Raw genomic sequence first — 19,077 nt, 5'->3', positions numbered from 1 at the left:
TGTTAATATTTGCTTTATATATTAATATTTAGGTTCCCCTATGTTTGACGCACAAATATTTACAAATGTATTGTCCTCTTGTTGGATTTACTAAGTGATATTCTTAAGTATATCCTTGCTGAAGGTAGTAAGTCAAGACTCTCCTTAGTCACTTAAACATTATAAGTATTACAAAGTGTTAATAAAAATGTACCATCTTATAAAGTAACCTTAATAGGTGAGATGAGACATCAAAGAATGTTAATTCTACTTAGTTCTAGAGTCCAGGAAGTTAAAAGTAATCTAGAAAATATCAATACAATGTTAAAAATAATCAAAAGTATTAATTTACAAAGAAAGCTAAAAGCTGCTCTAGCTTATCTGAAGCTTGGTTCAAAAGACTTGACTAGATAGAAAAAACTTCCCCAAATCTTTTCACCTTCACTTGTACCCTAATACTTATGATGCCTCCTCCTCCCCATTTAGCCGTACAAATTCATGGAAAGAGTCAACCCTTGGATTAGATTCCTGAAGATGAGAGGAGTCTTCTAGCATTCTCATGAGCAGTGCTTATCTTACCAGATTAGCCCATGGAAGCCGTGGTAGATTGTCTCCAAAGGTGGCTGCCAACAGTGCCTCCTATGTCTGTTCACCAATGCTCCTTTTCCCATCAAGAAGTGGCATTTGTTGCTCCATCCCTTGAATCTGGTTTGGCCTATGATTTGTTCTGATTAATACAAAGAAGTGACTTTGATAATTCCAAGCCTAGATCTCTGGAGGCCTTGGAGCACCTGCTTTCACTCTTGGAAGCCAGCCACCCTACAAATGTCATACTAGATTACTGAATGATGAGAGGCCACCAGGGAGATAACCAGAGTACCCAGACATTGAAAGTAAGGCCATCTTTGATCCTCAAGCCTCACCTGAGACATTCCAGGTGGTAACAAAAGAGAGAGGCCCAGCCAGCACTGAGGTGTTCAGGCCATTCCAGCTGAGGCCACAGGCAATGCAGGTCAGAGGGAGCCATCCACACTGAGCCCTGCCCAAATTCTGGCAGACACACAGAAATGTGAGCACATAAAATAGTTTTTGTTTTAGCCTGACCAGGCGGTGGTGCAGTGGATAGAGCGTCGGACTGGGATGGAGAGGACTCAGGTTCGAGACCCTGAGGTCGCCAGCTTGAGTGTGGGCTCATCTGGTTTGAGCAAAGCTCACCAGCTAGGACCATAGGTCGTTGGCTTGAGCAAGGGATTACTCGGTCTGGCTGAAGGCCCACGGTCAAGGCATATATGAGAAAGCAATCAGTGAACAACTAAGGTGTCCCAACGAAAAACTGATGATTGATGCTTCTCATCTCTCTCCATTCCTGTCTGTCTCTCCCTGTCTATCCCTCTCTCTGACTCTCTCTCTGTCTCTGTAAAAAAAAAAAAGGTTTTTATTTTAATATTTGTGTAGTTTATTATACAGCAATAGATAACTAAAACAGATAACCTAGCTCAAGGGAATTGGGGTATAATAGTTAAAATTTTAAATTAAAAAGAGAAGCCCTGGCTCAGTAGCTCATTGGTGAAAGCATCATCCTGACATGCCATGGCTGTGGGTTGGATCCCGGTCAGGACACACAACAGTCAACTAATGAATGCAGAAATAAGTGGAACAACAAAACAATATTTCCCTCCCCTTGCCTTCTTCTCTTTCTAAAATCAAATTTTAAAAAAGAGAAGAAAATAGCACTGACAAAGTACATATGTAACTTTGGAAATAATCCTCCATATGGCACCTGGTAGAGGGACTAAAATGAAGAAAAAATAGTAATGCAGAGACTTTAATTGATGGCTGCATTGGTGTCTCAGTAAGAGTTCTCCACACCTATGCTTGTATTTCTTCATGCAGTTTACAATGCTCATTAATAAGCCAGGAAAACTACAGCTATGGGGGCCATCCAAAAAGGGGTAAAAAAGGCCTTTAACCCCTCACTTATGATGGGACCATCTCAAGTTGTACTACTTATGACCCTTGGGAGAGGCAAGTCATTCTTTGGCTCCTAAAACTGTTGCTTGAAAATGTTAGGTTATATCTCAGGGAAAACAAGATAACTTTTAAATTGTGAGTATGTACATGTATCATATGTTGTTTAAAAATTCTCATCGTCATTTAAAAATCCCTGGGCACAAAATACTTTAAACTTGTTGCCATCCCAGTTTTTTCCTTCAATTAAATGACACACCAAAGAGTGATTTTGAAATTCTATCAATTAGTATGTCTTCTTAATTGGTTTTGCTGTAATTAGAGCCTTGTAAAGACTGTTGATCTCTATACATCTTTCTACATTTTTAGTCTCTTGTCTTGTACTTCTGATGAAATGGTCCAGCCAGCTAACTTCCTCTGCTTTATCAATTCCACTCAGGCTGCCTACAAAAGATTAATCATGCAATGAACACAAGGTATGGGCCAGGTGCACCTTGACTGTCTTCCAGGTCTGACCAGATTGCTCGTGTAAGGGACACTTGGACAGAGCTTCGAAAGGTCTGAATGCAGACCTGGAGGATAGCCCTCCTCTGCAAGAACCATAGAAATTGAAGTTTTCTCTTTTACTCTCTTTTTAAATTGTATTTACAAATATAATCAGTGAAAAGTAAAAGTAGATGAGCTGGTTCAGAAGGCACTGTGGTAAGGTGGAGGGGGAGGAACAGTTGACATGGGGATGGAAAAATGAAGTTGCAGCAGCAGAATGTCCCAAACCAAGTCATTTCACACCCTTTAAGCCTGACTAGTATTATAGTAAGAAGACATCTCTGATTTAGACTAAAAGTTGTGGAACCTGAAAATAGTCTTAGCCCCTATAAATTAGGTATCTCCTGTCTATTAAGTTTGGTCAATATGAAAAAAGTTGGGATGAGATTCTGGAGAACTGAAATCTATTTTCATTGTCCTAGGTGGAAAATTGCAATTTCTTTATTTATTCATTTTGAGAGAAAGAGGAGAGAGAGAGAATGAGAGGGAGAGAAGGAGGAGGAGCAAGAAGCATCAACTCCCATATGTGCCTTGACCAGGCAAGCCCAGGGTTTTGAACCAGCATCCTTAGCCTTCCAGGTCAACGCTTTATCCACTGCGCTACCACAGGTCAGGACAAAAATTGCAATTTCTAATCCTGGAAGCCTTAAGCATAAGTTATGGGATATGTGGCCAATTTACCAATTACACAGTAGAGTTTGAAGGAAAATTAACACTGTGGCTGTTCTTATACTTATGAAAAAGATAAGTGCTATCATTATTATATATATATATGTTTCTTGGAATATCATCCACCAGGCCCACCCAAAGGTTATTTAATTCTTAGGTTATGGTTCAGCAAATGTTAATGGGCCACTTGGACTGTGTCACAACTATTCAACTCTACTTTGTTGCGCAAAAGAAGCCATAGACAACCTGAGCTAGGATCTGTCACAAAGCATTAAAAGTCAAGCTTGCTTGCATTCATTCATTCATTCATTTACTATTGAACTTATTGGAGTGACATTGGCTAATAAAATTACACAGATTTCAGGCACACAATTCTATAATACATCATGTGTATTATATTGAATGGTGTGTTCACCACCCCAAGTCCAGTCTCCCTCCATCACCATCTATCTCCTCAAGCTTTATATTTTGATCAGAAAAATTAACTCATGAAAATATGGCATGATCTTGCCTCTCTGGAGTGGAATGAATAAGAATGTCACATATTAATGAAGACAAATGGCATATCATAAGAAAAAAATAGGTAGGGTCAGTAATCATTTATCTTGTTGTGTTGAGTTATAAACAGGGTAATTTATAAATTTGACAGATCTTTGTTGCTAAAACAATCTAAAGGCCTTTAGCCACATGTTGGTGGATGCATCAGGGCAGCGATACTATATTTCCTTAATAATCAGACACCATCAGTTATATAATCTGCCACCAATTCAAAACAGTTAAAATTTTAAACATTCAAGAAGGAGATTATTGGCCCTGGCCGGTTGGCTCAACGGTAGAGCATCTGCCTGGCGTGCGGGGGACCCGGGTTCGATTCCCGGCCAGGGCACATAGGAGAAGCGCCCATTTGCTTCTCCACCTCCCCCCCTCCTTCCTCTGTCTCTCTCTTCCCCTCCGCAGCCAAGGCTCCATTGGAGCAAAGATGGCCAGGGCGCTGGGGATGGCTCCTTGGCCTCTGCCCCAGGCGCTAGAGTGGCTCTGGTCATGGCAGAGCGACGCCCCCTGGTGGGCAGAGCATCGCCCCTGGTGGGCGTGCCGGGTGGATCCCGGTCGGGCGCATGCGGGAGTCTGTCTGACTGTCTCTCCCCACTTCCAGCTTTGGAAAAATACAAAAAAGAAAAAAAAAAAAAGATTATTAACCCATCACTTACCACACTCCAGTGAGGAGGTGGGGGGAACATTTATGTTACTGCAAGAGGTCCTCGGGCTATGACACAGTTCCGCTGCTATGACAGTGAGGCACACGAATTTTGGTATAAAACACCCTAACCCAGTGGTTCTCAAAGTGTGTGCCAGGGCACACTGGTGCGCCCTAGAAGATTTCCAGCTGCGCCCTATGGTATTCCAGAGAAATATGTGCCTGTGGGGACCAAAAAACCAACAGGGTTTTTGGAGTTTAGATTTTGGGGGGACAGAGGTGTGGGGAATTGGCTATAACTGACAGTCTGCCCAACCCCCCACCTTCGACTTGCCTGATTAGGTTGCAAAAGGCTGTTAAGCTGTGGTGCTGGATTGTACCCTTCATGTTCCCCAGAAAGACTGGAAGCAAGTTTCTTCTATTCTTTGTTTGGTGTAAAGTTAAGATGATATGTATGGGGGGGGGGGGGGTCTGCACCCAACACAAGAGTAAAAAGAGAGGAATTCTTCAATGTATTGACGAGACAAGAAAATGAGAGTTTGCCTTTCAAATATATGCCCAAACGTTAAAGACATCTCTAGGACACATCAGTCTCATTTTTCTCATAAACACAAGAATAAAGAAACTTAACACATTCACACCAGGACCTGCCGAATTTACTAACTCTTACTAAGAATGTATCTGTATATATACAATAAAAAGAACATTTTTGTCATTTTTTAACTTTTTTTTTTTTTTGTATTTTTCTGAAGCTGGAAACAGGGAGAGACAGTCAGACAGACTCCCGCATGCGCCCGACCGGGATCTACCCGGCACGCCCACCAGGGGCGACGCTCTGCCCACCAGGGGGCGATGCTCTGCCCCTTCGGGGCATCGCTCTGCTGCGTCCAGAGCCACTCTAGTGCCTGGGGCAGAGGCCAAGGAGCCATCCCCAGCGCCTAGGCCATCTTTGCTCCTATGGAGCCTTGGCTGCGGGAGGGGAAGAGAGAGACAGAGAGGAAGGAGGGGGGGTGGGTGGAGAAGCAAATGGGCGCTTCTCCTATGTGCCCTGGCTGGGAATCGAACCGGGGTCCCCCGCACGCCAGGCCGACGCTCTACTGCTGAGCCAACCGGCCAGGGCCGGTAGTTCTGTTTTTAATGCTTTGAGGAACCTCCATATTATTTTCAGTGGCTGCACCATTGGCACACCCACCGACAGTGCACAGGGATCTATTTCTCCACATCCTTACCAACAGCTCGTTGGCTGATTTACTGACCATTCTGACCATTGCAAGGTGATATCTCATCCTGGTTTTAATTTATATTTCCCTGATAGCTAGTGAGTTTGAATATCTTTTCATATGTATCTCCTCTTTGGAGAAATGTTTGTTCAGGTCCTCTGCTCATTTTTTAATAGGATGTTTGGGTTTTTCTGGTGTTAAGTTATATGAGTTCCTTATTTATTTTGGATATTAACTTTTTATTGAATGTATCATTGCCATATATCTTCTCCCATTCAGTAAATTGTCTTTGTTGATGGGTTTACTTTGCTATGCAAAATTTTTTATTTGATTTAGTCCTTTTTTTCTTTTGTTTCCTTTATCTAGGGAGCAATATCAAAGAGTTACCTGCCTATGTTTTCTTCTAGTTTTATAGAAGGTCTTTCATTTAAGTCATTATCCATTTTTAGTTTATTCTTATATACAGTATAAAAAAGTGATCCAGTTTCATTCTTTTCCATGTATCTGTTCATTTTTCCCAACACCACTTATTGAATAGATTGTCTCTACCTCGGTGTATATTCTTGCCTCCTTTGTTACAGATTAATTGACTGCACAGGCATGTATTAATTTCTGGGCTCTATTCTGTTCCATTCATCTGTGTGTCTGTTTCTATTCCAATACCATGCTGTTTTGATTACTATAACCATTTAGTGTAATTTCATATCAGGTAGTGTGATAACTCTAACTTTGTTCTTCTTTTTCATGATTCCTTTGACTATTTGAATTCTTTTGTAGCTCCATATAAATTTTAGAATTATTTGTTCTAATTCTGTGAAAAATGTCATGGGTATTTTGATAGGGCATACCTTGAATCTGTAGATTGCTTTGGATAATATGGACTTTTTTTTTTGTATTTTTCTGAAGTTGGAAACGGGGAGGCAGTCAGACAGACTTCTGCATGCGCCTGACCAGGATCCACCTGGCATGCCCACCAGGGGGTGATGCTCTGCCCATCTGGGGCATCGCTCTGTTGCAACCAGAGCCATTCTAGTGCCTGAGGCAGAGGCCACAGAGCCATCCTCAGCGCCCAGGCCAACTTTGCTCCAATGGAGTCTTGGCTGCAGAGGGGAAGAGAGAGACAGAGAGGAAGGATAGGGGGAGGGGTGGAGAAGCAAATGGGCGCTTCTTTTGTGTGCCCTGGCCGGGAATCGAACCCAGGACTCCTGCACACCAGGCCAACGCTCTACCACTGAGCCAACCAGCCAGGGCCTAATATGGACATCTTAATGATAATTCTTACTGTCTATAAGCATGTATAGCCTTCCATTTATTTGAATCTTCTTCAATTTCTTTCTTCAGTGTCCAAGTACAGGTCTTTTGCCTCCTTGGTTAAATTTATACCTATTTTATCTTTTTGATGTAAATGGGATTATTTTATTAATTTCTATTCCAATGTTATTGGTGTATAAAAATGCAACCAAATTTTGAATATTAATTTTGTATCCTGCTATTTGACTGAATTCAGTTATTCTAATACGGTAGTTTTTGGTGAAATCTTTAGGTTTCTCTCTATACAGTATCATGATCTGCAAATAATGACAGTTTTACTTCATCTTTTCAAAGTTTTATGCCTTTTATTTCTTCTTGTTGTCTGCTGTGATTAGAACTTCCAATACTGCGTTGAATGAACGTGGTTCAAGTGGACATCCTTTCCTTATTTCTGATCTTAAAGAAAAAGCTTTTAGGTTTTCACTGTTGAATATGATGTTATCTATGAATTTGTCATATAAGATCATTATTATGTTGAGCTGTGTTCCCTCTATCCCCACTTTGCTGAGAATATTTACCATAAATGGATGTTGGATTTTTTCAAATGTTTTTACTGCATCTGTTGAAATGATCATATAATTTTTATCCTTAATTTTATGTTCTATATATTGAACCAACCTTGCATCCCAAGAATAAATCCTACTTTATCATGTTATACAATCTTTTTAATGTATTATTGAATTGAGTTTGCAATATTTTATTGAGGATTTTTGCAATTTTTCTTTTGTAGTGTCTTTGTCTGGTTTTGGTTTAAGGGTAAAGGAGTTTGGTAGCATTTCCTCCTTTTCAATGTTTTGGAATAAATAATTTGAGAAGAATAGGTATTAATTCTTCTTTGAATGTTTGGTAAAAATTCACCTGTGAAGCCATATGAATCAGGACTTTTATTTATTGGGAGTTTTTTTTATTATTGATTTGATTTCTTTAATAGTTATTTGTCCAGATTTTCAGTTTTGTCCCCTTATCCAGCCTTGTTATATGTATATTTCTAGGAATTTATCAATTTCTTCCAGGTTGTCCGATTTCTTGGCATCTAATTGTTCATAGTATTTTCTTATAATTCTTTGTATTTTGTGGTGTTGGCTGTCACCTCTCTTCATTTCTGATTTTATTTGGGCCCACTTTTTTTCTTGATGAGTCTGGCAAAAGGTTTATCAATTTTATCATTGCAAAGTGTCAACTCCTGGTTTCGCTGATCTTTTGTAATTTTTTAAGATTCGATTATGTTTCTTTCTGCTCTGATTTTTATTATTTCTTTACTTCTACTCACTTTGGGCTTTGTTGGTTGTTCTTTTTTCAGTTCCCTTAGCTGTAAGGTTAGATAGTTGGAGTGTTTTCTTGTTTCTTGAGGAAGGCATGTATTGCTATAAATTTCCCTTTGGCTGTGTCCTATAGACTTTGGGCTGTGTGTTTTCACTTCATTTGTCTCAAGGTATATTTTGGTTTCTTCTTTGGTCTTGTTAACCCATACATTATTTAGTAGCCTATTATTCAGCCTCCACATGTTTGTGTGTTTTTCAGTTTTCTTCTTGTAATTGATTTCTAGATTTATAACATTGTGATTGGAGAAGGTGCTTGATATGATTTCAGTCTTCTTAAAATTTATCAAGACCTGTTTTCTGGACTATCGTGTGTTCTATCCTGGAAAATGTTCCATGTGCACTTGAAAAGAATGTACATTGTGCTGATTTGGGGTGAAATGTCCTAAAAGATATTAAGTCCATGTTGTCTAAGGTATCATTTAAGGTCACTGTTTCCTTGTTGATTTTCTATGTGGAATATCTATTTTTATCAATGGAGTATTAAAGTCCCCTACCATTATGACATTATTGTCAGTCTCTCTCAATATGTCATTTAATATTTGCTTATTTTTAGGTACTCCTATGTTGGGTGCATAAATGGTTACAAGGGTTATGTCCTCTTGTTGGGTTGATTCCTTTATAATTATGAAATGCCCTTCTTTGTCTCTTGTTAGTCATTGTTTTAAAGAATATTTTGACTGATTGCTCCCCCGGCTTTTTTTTTCCATTTCATTTACATGCAAGGTCTTTTTCCAACATTTAACTTTCAGTCTGTGTGTGTCTTTTTTTTTAAGATTTTATTGATTGATTTTAGAGTGAGGAGAGACAGAGAAAGGTGGTGGGGGAGGAGCACGTATGTGCCTTGACCAGGCAAGCCCAGGATTTCAAACCAATGACCTCAGCGTTCCAGGTTGACACTTTATCCACTGTGCCACCACAGGTCAGACTGTGTGTGTCTTTTGATCTGAAGTAGGTCTCTTGTAGGCAGCATGTGCAGTGGTGGGGTTCATGCAGTTTGCACTGTTTTGGTAGAACCAATACCTAATTCTTTGCTGAGTTCGGCGAACCAGTTGTTAAAATGGTACTTATAATCAGGACCCTCTCTAAGGTGGGCACTTGGGCAGCGCCCAATGTGGAAATCACAAATTTACATTTGTCTTTTTTTTTTAAGTGAGAAGTAGAGAGGCAGAGACAGACTCCCACATGCACCCCAACCGGGATCTACCCAGCAAGCCCCCTACCAGGTGATGTTCTACCTGTCTGGACCACTGCTCCATACTCAGCAACTGAGGTATTTTAGACCTGAGGCAAGGCCATGGAGCCATCCTCAGTGCCTGGGGCCAACTTGCTAGAATCATTCAAGCCATCTCTGTGGGAGGAGGAGAGAGAAAGAGAGAGAGATGGGGAGGAGAGGGGTGGAGAAGCAGGTGGTTGCTTCTCTTGTGTGCCCTGACCAGAATCAAACCCAGGACTTTTGCACACCAGGCCGATGCTCTCCCACTGAGCCAACCAGCCAGGGCCTCCTTGTTCTTTTTAAACATTCATCTGCCAAACAGTGTATTCTAAGCTCCCATAATAATGTTCATTCAGTCCATAGGTGGAAAAAATTGCAAGTGAGGACACCCATCAAGAAGCAATAAGGAAATATCTTAAATAACAGTTTTATTGTTTTTTTCAGGTATTATGTAATATTTTTTCATTAATATTTTAAAACTCTTATAATCTAGTTTATATACCTCTTTTATTGTTCTTATTTAAGTATTAAATGCATGAAATAATAAACTATCTTTTGGTATATCTTTTTTTTATACTTAAAATAGTAGGGTAGAGAACCAGTTGGTAAATTATTTGAATCCCACCACTGAGCATATGTAATAGTCTTGTTTTGTTTTGTTTTATTCCCTTAGGCACCCTATTGATTGGAGTATTTAGTACATTTACAGTTAAAGTAATTATTCATAGGTATGTAGATATTGCCATTTTATTGTTTTCTGATTGCTTTTGTTATTCTTTTTTTCCTTATTTTCTTGCTCTCTTCTATGTCAATGACTTTCTGTCTTGTATTTGGATTCCTTTTTCTTTTCTTTTTTATTTATTTTTTTTTCATTTTTTCGAAGCTGGAAATGGGGAGGCAGTCAGACAGACTCCCGCATGAGCCCGACCGGGATCCACCCAGCATGCCCACCAGGGGGCGATGCTCCGCCCCTCCGGGGCACCACTCTGTTGCATCCAGAGCCACTCTAGTGCTTGAAGCAGAGGCCACAAAGCCATCCTCAGCACCCGGACCATCCTTGCTCCAATGGAGCCTCAGCTGCAGGAGGGGGAGAGACAGAGAGGAAGGAGAGGGGGAGGAGTGGAGAAGCAGATGGGCGCTTTTCCTGTGTGCCCCGGCCGGGAATCGAACCCGGGACTCCCGCACACCAGGCCGACGCTCCACCACTGAGCCAACCAGCCAGGGCCAGGATTCCTTTTTCTTTATTTCTTGTATATCCCCTGTAGATGTTTTTGTTTGTGATCACTGTATGCTTCATATATACCAAGCTATGTTTATAGTCATCTGTTTTAAGTTGATGGTGGCTGAATTTTAAACACATTCTAACATCACTATCATTTTTACTCACCTATTTCTTTTTTTTTCAATGTTTATTGTATTGATTTTAGAGAGAGAGAAAGAGGGAAGGAGAGAGGGAGAGAGACACAGGAACATCGATCTGTTCCTGTATGTGCCCTGATCAGAATCGAACTGGCAACCTCTGTACTTTAGGATGATGCTCTAACCACCTGAGCTATCCAGCCAAGGCTATTCCGTTGAGTATTTCCTATAATCGCTTCTGGCCTGCAGAGTTTCTATTGAAAAATCAGCTCAGTCTTATGGGAGCTGCCTTGTAGGTAATTAACTGCTTACTCCTGCTACTTTTACAAGTCTCTCTTGCGGCCCTGGCCAGTTGGCTCAGTGGTAGAGCGTCAGCCTGGCATGAGGGAGTCCCAGGTTCGATTCCTGGCCAAGGCACACAGAAGAAGCACCCATCTGCTTCTCCACCCCTCCCCCTCTCCTTCCTCTCTGTCTCTCTCTTCCCCTCCCACGCCAAGGCTCCATTGGAGCAAAGTTGGCCTGGGCGCTGAGGATGGCTCCATGGCCTCTGCTTCAGGCGCTAGAATGGCTCTGGTTGCAATAGAGCAACGCCCCAGATGGGCAGAGCATCGCCCCCTGGTGGGCATGCTAGGTGGATCCCGGTTGGGCGCATGCAGGAGTCTGCCTCCCCGTTTCCAACTTAAGAAAAATATCAATCAATCAATCAATGTCTCTCTTGCCTGACCAGGTGGTGGAGCAGTTGATAGAACATTGACCTGGATGCTGAGGACCCAGGTTTGAAATCCCAAAGTTGTCAGCTTAAGCATGGGCTCATCCAGCTTGAGTGCGGGGTCACTGGCTTGAGCATGGGATCGTAGACATAACCCTATGGTCACTCACTGGCTTGAACTACGGGGTCACTAGCTCAGCTGGAGCCCCCCCGGTCAAGGCACATATGAGAAAGCAATCGATGAACAACTAAGGTGCTGCAGTAAATAATTGATGCTTCTCATCTTCTCCCTTCCTGTGTGTCAGTCCCCACCTGTCTGTCTGTCTGTCTCTCTCTCTCTCGCTTAAAAAAAAAGAAGAGTTTCTCAGTCTTTAATCTGGTATTTTTTATTTAATTATATAAAATCTTATTTATATGTAAATAAAAGTAAAAAATTTAATTATATTTAATTTATAATAACCTGGGTTATATATCATGTGTCTTGGTATGGGCCTCTTTGGGTTCATCTTATTTAGGACTCTATGCCTATTTCCTTCACCATGTTAGGAAAGGCTTTAGTCATCATTTTTTAAAATAGGTTTCAATCCCTTGTTCTCTTTTCGTTCTGGTACCCCTATGATGTGATGTTGATATGCTTGATGTTGTACCAGATATCCCTTAAACTACTCCGATTTTTAAAAATTCTTTTTTATTTTTTCTGTTCTGATTGGGTGTTTTCTGCCACCTTGTCTTCTAAATTGCTGATTTGTTCCTCTGCTTTTGCTAATATGCTGTTGATTAACAGCTGTGATGTTAAGCAATTGTTGCTGGTTGTTTTTGACTAATGCCCTGGGGGTAAGGCTGTTCACACAGAGCAAGTCAAGTAAAAAAAAAAAAGGCCCTGAAAATGTCTCCTTTCAGACAGGTCAAATAGTGACAATTTTCTGGGGATGTGGACTTTGGGAGCAACTACAAACCCACTGCCACCTGCAAGTGACTGCTAGTTTGCTGGGTCTCAGAGCTACTATGTTGTGAGTCTGTTGGTGGTGTTCAAGGCTACCTCTGATCTGCAGAGAGGGGAAAGGAAATGGATCAAGTTAAAACGCCACAAAGTTTTGTTGCAGTCCTTTGGTTAAATTCAAGAGTTCTGAAAAAACTGATTTTGACAATATTTTGCCAGTGTTTTCTTTGCTTGTCTAGAGAAGTAGATTTTAAGAGGTCCTTAGTCTAACATTCTAGAAGCCCTTTTCCAAATGAGGAAAGATTCAGGCTGATTAAGAAGTTGCCCAAGGAAACATGTTAAAGACACTACTCTTTTATGGATTCTTGCTGTATTGGCCAAGAATTTGCTTAAAGGCTTTTAATCACTGTAAAAAAAATAGAAGACTGGATAAAGAAGATGGGGCACATATACACCATGGTATACTATTCAGCTAGAAGAAATGATGACATCGGATCACTTACAGCAGAATGGTGGAATCTTGATAACAGTATGCGGAGTGAAATAAGTGAATCAGAAAAAAACAAGAACTGCAGGATTCCATACATTGGTGGGACATAAAAACGAGACTAAGAGACATGGACAGGAGTGTGGTGATTACGGGGGGGGGGGGGGGGAGGGAAAGGGGGAGGGGTACAAAGAAAACTGGATAGAGGGTGACAAAGAACGATCTCTCTTTGGGTGATGGGTATGCAACAGAACTAAATGACAAGATAACCTGAAAATGTTTTCTTTGAATATATGTACCCTGATTTATTGATGTCACCCCATTAAAATAAAAATTTATTAAAAAAAAAAAAAGTTGCCCAAGGAAACAGAGCCAAGTAGCACCAAAGCCAACATTTCAAATCCAAAGTTTATAATTTACATGCACCTGCCTTCCATTACAACAGTTTTTTGAAATTTCTCATTAAATAATAAGCAGTACAGTAGTCTCCCCTTATCTGAGGGAGTGCGTTCCAAGATATCCAGTGGATGCCTGAAACCAGATAGTACATGTATACATATTTTTTCTTATACATACAGATGATTAAGTTTAATTTATAAATTATGCATGCTAAGAAATTAACAAAATTAAATAGAACAATTATAAGACTATAATAAAAGTTATGTGAATGTGATCTCTCGCAAGTAATTTTTATATTCTTCAATCTAAACCTATTCCTGAATCTATATAACCATCTTTTGCTTGCAGTAAATGGTTTGGTATCATTTGTTTTAGGGGATCCCTTGCTGAAGTCTTGATACAGTAGGCTCAATGCTTTCTGAAGCAACACATTGCCATCAGTCAGAACATATTGTCTGTTCATATCTTCCACCCACAAATTTAGCGGCTTTTCCATCTTAACTAGGCAGTTACCACTCACTGTGACTGTAACATTTGCATTTTGAGGGACAAGAGCAAAATTAGCAGGAATTTTTTTCTTCATAATTTCACAGGTAGAATATTCATTCTTAACATAGATCTTAGCAACATCAACATTTGCTTTTTTCCTTATTAAGTCATAAACTTTCATCTTTCTACTTAAAGGAAGTACTTGATAGCTTCTCTTTGGTATATACAAACTGCCAGCATCACTACTCTTGCAATGTAGGGCCGTTACTAAGTAAAATAAGGGTTATTTGAACACAAGCACTGTGATATAGTGACAGTTGATATGATAACCAATACAGCTACTAAGTGACTAATGGGAGGGTAGCATGTAGAATGTGGATAGACTACATAAAGCGATGATTGACATCCTGGCTGGGGCGGGGCAGGATGGGTGGCACAAGATTTTATCACAGTATTCAGACTAGAGCACAATTTAAAACATATGAATTATTTATTTTTGAAATTTTCCATTTAATATTTTTGTACCACAATTGACCACAGATAACTGAAACCATGGAAAGCAAAACTGCCTAAAAAAGGGGACTTCTGTAGTACAAAAACTCCATTGTATACACACTTATTTGGGTGTCTTTTTTTTAAGCAAGCGAGAGACACAGGGAGAGAGATAAGAAGCATCAACTCTTAGTTGTGGCACCTTAGTTGTTCATTGATTGCTTTCTCACTGTGCCTCGACCAGGGGACTACAGCAAAGCGAGTGACCCCTTGCTCAAGCCAGTGACCTTGGGCTCAAGCCAGTGACCATGGATCATGTCTAAGATACGCGTTCAAACTGGCAACCCAGTGCTCAAGCTGGTGAGCCTGCACTCAAGCCAGTGACCTTGGGGTTACCAACCTAGGTCCTCAGCCTCCCAGGCTGATGCTCTATCCATTGTGCAACTGCCTGGTCAGACTTGGGTGTCATTTTTAACAAAGCCTTTTCACATCAAATCTCCATCCCTGAACTTTGTGGTGATCAATGTCATCTACTGACCCCAACACTATTTTCTATAAAATGTGTTTCTGTCCCGGCCATTTTATTTCCCTCTCATTCTAGTTTTCTCTAGTTACTCAGCTGGAGCTCTATGTCAGCATCTCTGTAGCACTTACTATGAAGGTTCATGTTGGCAAGGCTTATCTTCAGGATGAAATTGACTACCAGACTCAAGTGAATGGCTTGCTACCTCAAGAGGATCGGCCACAATATTTGAACTTTCTATAAATTTTTCAGTAATGAGTGAGCAGCAGGTAAGCTTTAGCTCTCCATACATGCCAATTAATAGTTTGAGAACAGATACAGAGGATCTGGAGGAACTGAATAAACTTACGTTGAAATTCCTCTTGCGCTATAAGTATTCTTAAATAAAACAGATCTTACATGCTTGAGCACTGCCCTGTGATAAAAGGAACGGGTAAAGGGAAAGGGTTTCCAGCTGCACTATCACAAAGCTGAACGTGTTGGGATGGAGGGGCATTTGCTGCAGTGCTATCAGTATCGTAGCTCTGGACACCTCTCTATGGTGACCTGAAATAAGAGACCATTTCATATACTGACAGGATTTTTTTCAGTGATCTACTTGACCTTTGTCACTGGGTTCAGCAATAAGAACATTAATGACCTTTTTTACAGAACAAAACCCAATAAATTTAAGCTTAAGGGAGCCTAAATTCAACAATGCAGTAGCCATGAACATTGACTAGTCAATGCCTGAATACCTGTCTCTTTCTGTAAGGATTCTGTGCTCTGGCTGCACATTAAAATCCCTGGACACTTAAAAAAGATCTTGTCAACAAAGCCCTACTTCAGACCACGTAAGTCAGAATTCCCTTGGGAGGGACCCAGCCGTCAGCATTTTAAAAGTGTTCTCCAGGCGATTCTAATGTGAAAAGTAAAGATATTAAGGACACACCCCCCTGAACTAGAGTTGGCAGATGTGGCAAATAAAAACTACTGGACACCAGTGCTTGTTTTGGCAGCACATGTACTGAAACTGGAACGATACAGAGAAGATAAGCATGGCCCTTGCGCAAGGATGACAAGCAAATTCATGAAGCGTTCCATATTAAAAAAAAAAAAAATACTGGACACCAGCCCTGGCCAGGTAGCACAGATGGTTAGAGCATTGTACCAATATGCCAAGGTTAAGGGTTCAATCACCAGTCAGCACATACAAGAATCAGCCAGTGAATGCATAAATAAGTGAACAACAAATTGGTATTTTCCCTCTCTCTTTCTCTTGCTAAACCAATTAAAAAATAACAAAACACTACAAGACACCTAGTTACACCTGAATTTCAGATAAAGAATTTTTAAAAATATAAGTATGTCCCATACAATATCTGGAACACACTTAAAAAATTATTTGCTGTATATCTGAAATTCAAATTTAAATGGGTGTTCTGAATTCCCTACACAGGACAAAACTGAATATTAAACTAAAGGGTCTACGTAGAAATAAAGGTCTATTCAGCATAGAAATATCACCAGTTGGTAGGTTCTTCTTATTCACACACATGCAAAAAAGATAACATGAAACAATTAAAAAGAAAGGCCAAGCTTTGTTGACCTGTGGTGGTGCAGTGGATAAAGCCTTAACCTGGAATGCTGAGGTCGCCGGTTCAAAGACCTGGGCTTGCTCAGTCAAGGCACATGAGAAGCAACCACTATGAGCTGATGCTTCCCGCTCCTCCCCTTGCCTTTCTCTCTATAGTATATCCTCTCTAAAATCAATAAATAAAATCTTTAAAAAAAAGAAAGGCCAGGCCAAAGGCATCCCAAATAAAAGAGTTCCCAAGTGATGGAGGAGGAGGGAGGAGCTCAGGAATACTCTAGGGAGGCTTCCTAAGGGCCTTAGTTTGGTAGGGTGCCATAACAAAACACCACAGACTGGGTGCCATTCTTGAGGCCAAAAGTCCAAGGTCCAGGTTGGCGGGTTTGGTTTCTCCTGAGGCATCTCTCCATGACTTGGCTTGGCATTCTCACTGTCTTTTTTTTTGGTCTGTGTGCATGTACCCCTAGTGTTTCTTTGTCCAAATTTCCTCTTATAAGGATACCAGTCATCATTTTACCTTAATTACCTCTTTATAGGTCCTGTCTCCAAATACGGGCCCATTCTGAGGTACTTTGGTTTGTCTTCAACAAAAGAATTTGAGGGGCACACAATTTAGCCCGTAACAGTGCCTCTGACTGGATTGCAGTCCTGGGGGCTGTGTGGGAACACAGTGGGTCGACCATTATTGATTTTATGTTCTCTTCTCAGTGCCCCCCAGCCCAGAGAAACTGCCCCTTGAGTTGACCAGGAAAGGGAAAAAAGGCATTCCTGAGGGAAGTGATAGAAATGAGAGTCAGGAGGGCAGAAGAAGAGTCCAGTCTTTTCTGGGGGGAAAAAAGAGGGAAAGGGGGAGAGTGATATCAGGTGGGAGGATGACAGAGGAAGGGAAGGAGAACGTGATGACAGAGGAAGAGAAGGGACCGTATACAAAAGAAAGGAATACAAAGATATTCACTACTCCAGCGGTTGAGGACACTAGGAAAGAAAGTAGTCAGGACACAAGAAAATAATCACAAGTTCTACAACAAAGGGAAGAACCACACAAACTACCCTCTTCCCCCCCCCAAAATACAACCACTACCAAAAAAAACACAACAAGATTTCTAGCAATTCCCTCCATCCCTTTTATGGGAATTTTTTTTTTTTTTCCTCAAGCATTATAAGGATTCAAAGAGGAGACTGCCTAGTCTTCATTTTATTGAATTCTCGGGCTTGGTCAACCTTCCAGAACAGAGTTCACTGTCTCCAAGCAGCTGACCTGGGTTTTATTGCACTTGGGCATGAATGTGCATGGTTAAGAGCCAAAATGTGTCAAGGCTGCACAGGCTTGTTCTGGTTTTAGGCGGTGTCAATGTAAAAAACAGCCGGGAAGTTTCCCTCCGAGAATTTTTATGCTGAAATTACCCGTGCAGATTGGGGGCTACGCAGGGCAGTGGAGGCTCTGGCGGGTGGAGAGAGTCTAGGGAAGTATGGCATCTTTGGTTTTGGGCATTTAAACACAGCACTGTCTTCCTTTTCTCATGGTGGATGTTTACAAACAGGGTAACTGGGCTGGGGTGGACTGGCTAACACTGCAAGGGAAAGCCAGCCACGAAACCACTGCAGTTTTCCAGTGCGGTCCAAATGCCTGGCGCACTGGCTTCCCTGCCGTCTTTGTCTCTGCCTAGCCCAGTGCGAGCGCCCGAACCCTCCGGCGGGTTCCCCGGCTCGCAGGCGGAGCCGGTGTTGCTGGGCTTTCGTTCACCCACCGCCAAACGCTCCCCGCAGCCACTCACTGCCATTCCGACAGGAGTGAAAGGCAACTTAGTAAGAGTGTAAACAAAAGCCGGGCTGAGAAATGAGTTTTCCAGGCCAGCAATCCCATCCTGACCACGGCTGTAAATAGTCTTTCGGAGCGGCGCAGATGAGAGTCCCAGTATCTGGGGTCAAGGCCGTCTCGGAGCAGGGCCCTGTCAAACACCTGCGTGCCGCCCAGACATGAATTGGGGTGTGGGGGAGACTGAGCGTGTCCAACAGGGGGATTTCTGTGACAGCTGATAACCACAGACCTGGCCGTCCCCCCTCCCCTCCTCTCCTCTCCAACCATTGGGAACTTCCCCCTCCCGACCACCACCACCGACCACCGCTACCCCCTAGGCAGGGGACTTGGAGCTGAAATAATCTTAGTCTTCTGAGTTAAAAGGGACAGATTGCCAGGCCCTCTAATTTATGGTCCTAGTGTAATAGCTCTAAGGTGATTTATCTGACCGCCGAGGCGATGGCAAAAGCCTGGAGAAGAATGGTTGGCCATGCAAGCATTGTACATTTTTAATTGGCCTTATTATTTTTAAGCAGAGTGGGAAAGCAATCTCTACTGAAACAGGGAAGTCGGTTTGGCAACAGTCTCGTGTGGAGCCAGTTTGGGGCTGGCAACGGTTTAGCTTTTGTCAAAACTGCAGGAATAATGTATTGCTTATAAAGTCAGGGAGTTTGACAGAATGTGCTAGCATGCTGATCAAAACAGATTTGGTTTGAAAGAGAGTGAGGATCATTTGTTTTGACCGATTCTTCCCCCTCCCCCATTTTTATATTTTTACATACCAAAGACATCAGTGCCTTGGAAGTGGAAGGATGGCAGAAAAGGTGTTTTTTTTGTTTTTATTTTTAATGTTTGAGTATTGGAGAAAAGTAATGCAACACGTAT

General features: G+C 41.5%; 1 protein-coding gene and 1 non-coding gene across 2 annotated transcripts in view; both read left to right on the top strand.

Annotated features, from left to right (window-relative positions):
• PPM1H (protein phosphatase, Mg2+/Mn2+ dependent 1H) overlaps nt 1–10,153 on the top strand; it is a 372,339-nt gene extending 362,186 nt beyond the window's left edge. Inside the window, exon 10 of the mRNA XM_066258890.1 lies at nt 10,097–10,153. Within this exon, the coding sequence (XP_066114987.1) occupies nt 10,097–10,121 (25 nt within the window). The 3' untranslated portion in view covers nt 10,122–10,153. The remainder of the gene's footprint in view (nt 1–10,096) is intronic.
• Nucleotides 10,154–15,803: 5,650 nt separating this feature from the next.
• On the top strand, nt 15,804–15,910 carry LOC136327914 (U6 spliceosomal RNA). The gene has a single exon (XR_010729970.1). It is a non-coding gene; the product is annotated as a U6 spliceosomal RNA (small nuclear RNA).
• Nucleotides 15,911–19,077: the final 3,167 nt, after the last annotated feature.

This window comes from Saccopteryx bilineata, chromosome 2 (genome assembly GCF_036850765.1).
Source record: "Saccopteryx bilineata isolate mSacBil1 chromosome 2, mSacBil1_pri_phased_curated, whole genome shotgun sequence".
Classification (NCBI taxonomy): Eukaryota; Metazoa; Chordata; class Mammalia; order Chiroptera; family Emballonuridae; genus Saccopteryx; species Saccopteryx bilineata.
This window is presented reverse-complemented; position numbering and strand designations above follow the sequence as displayed.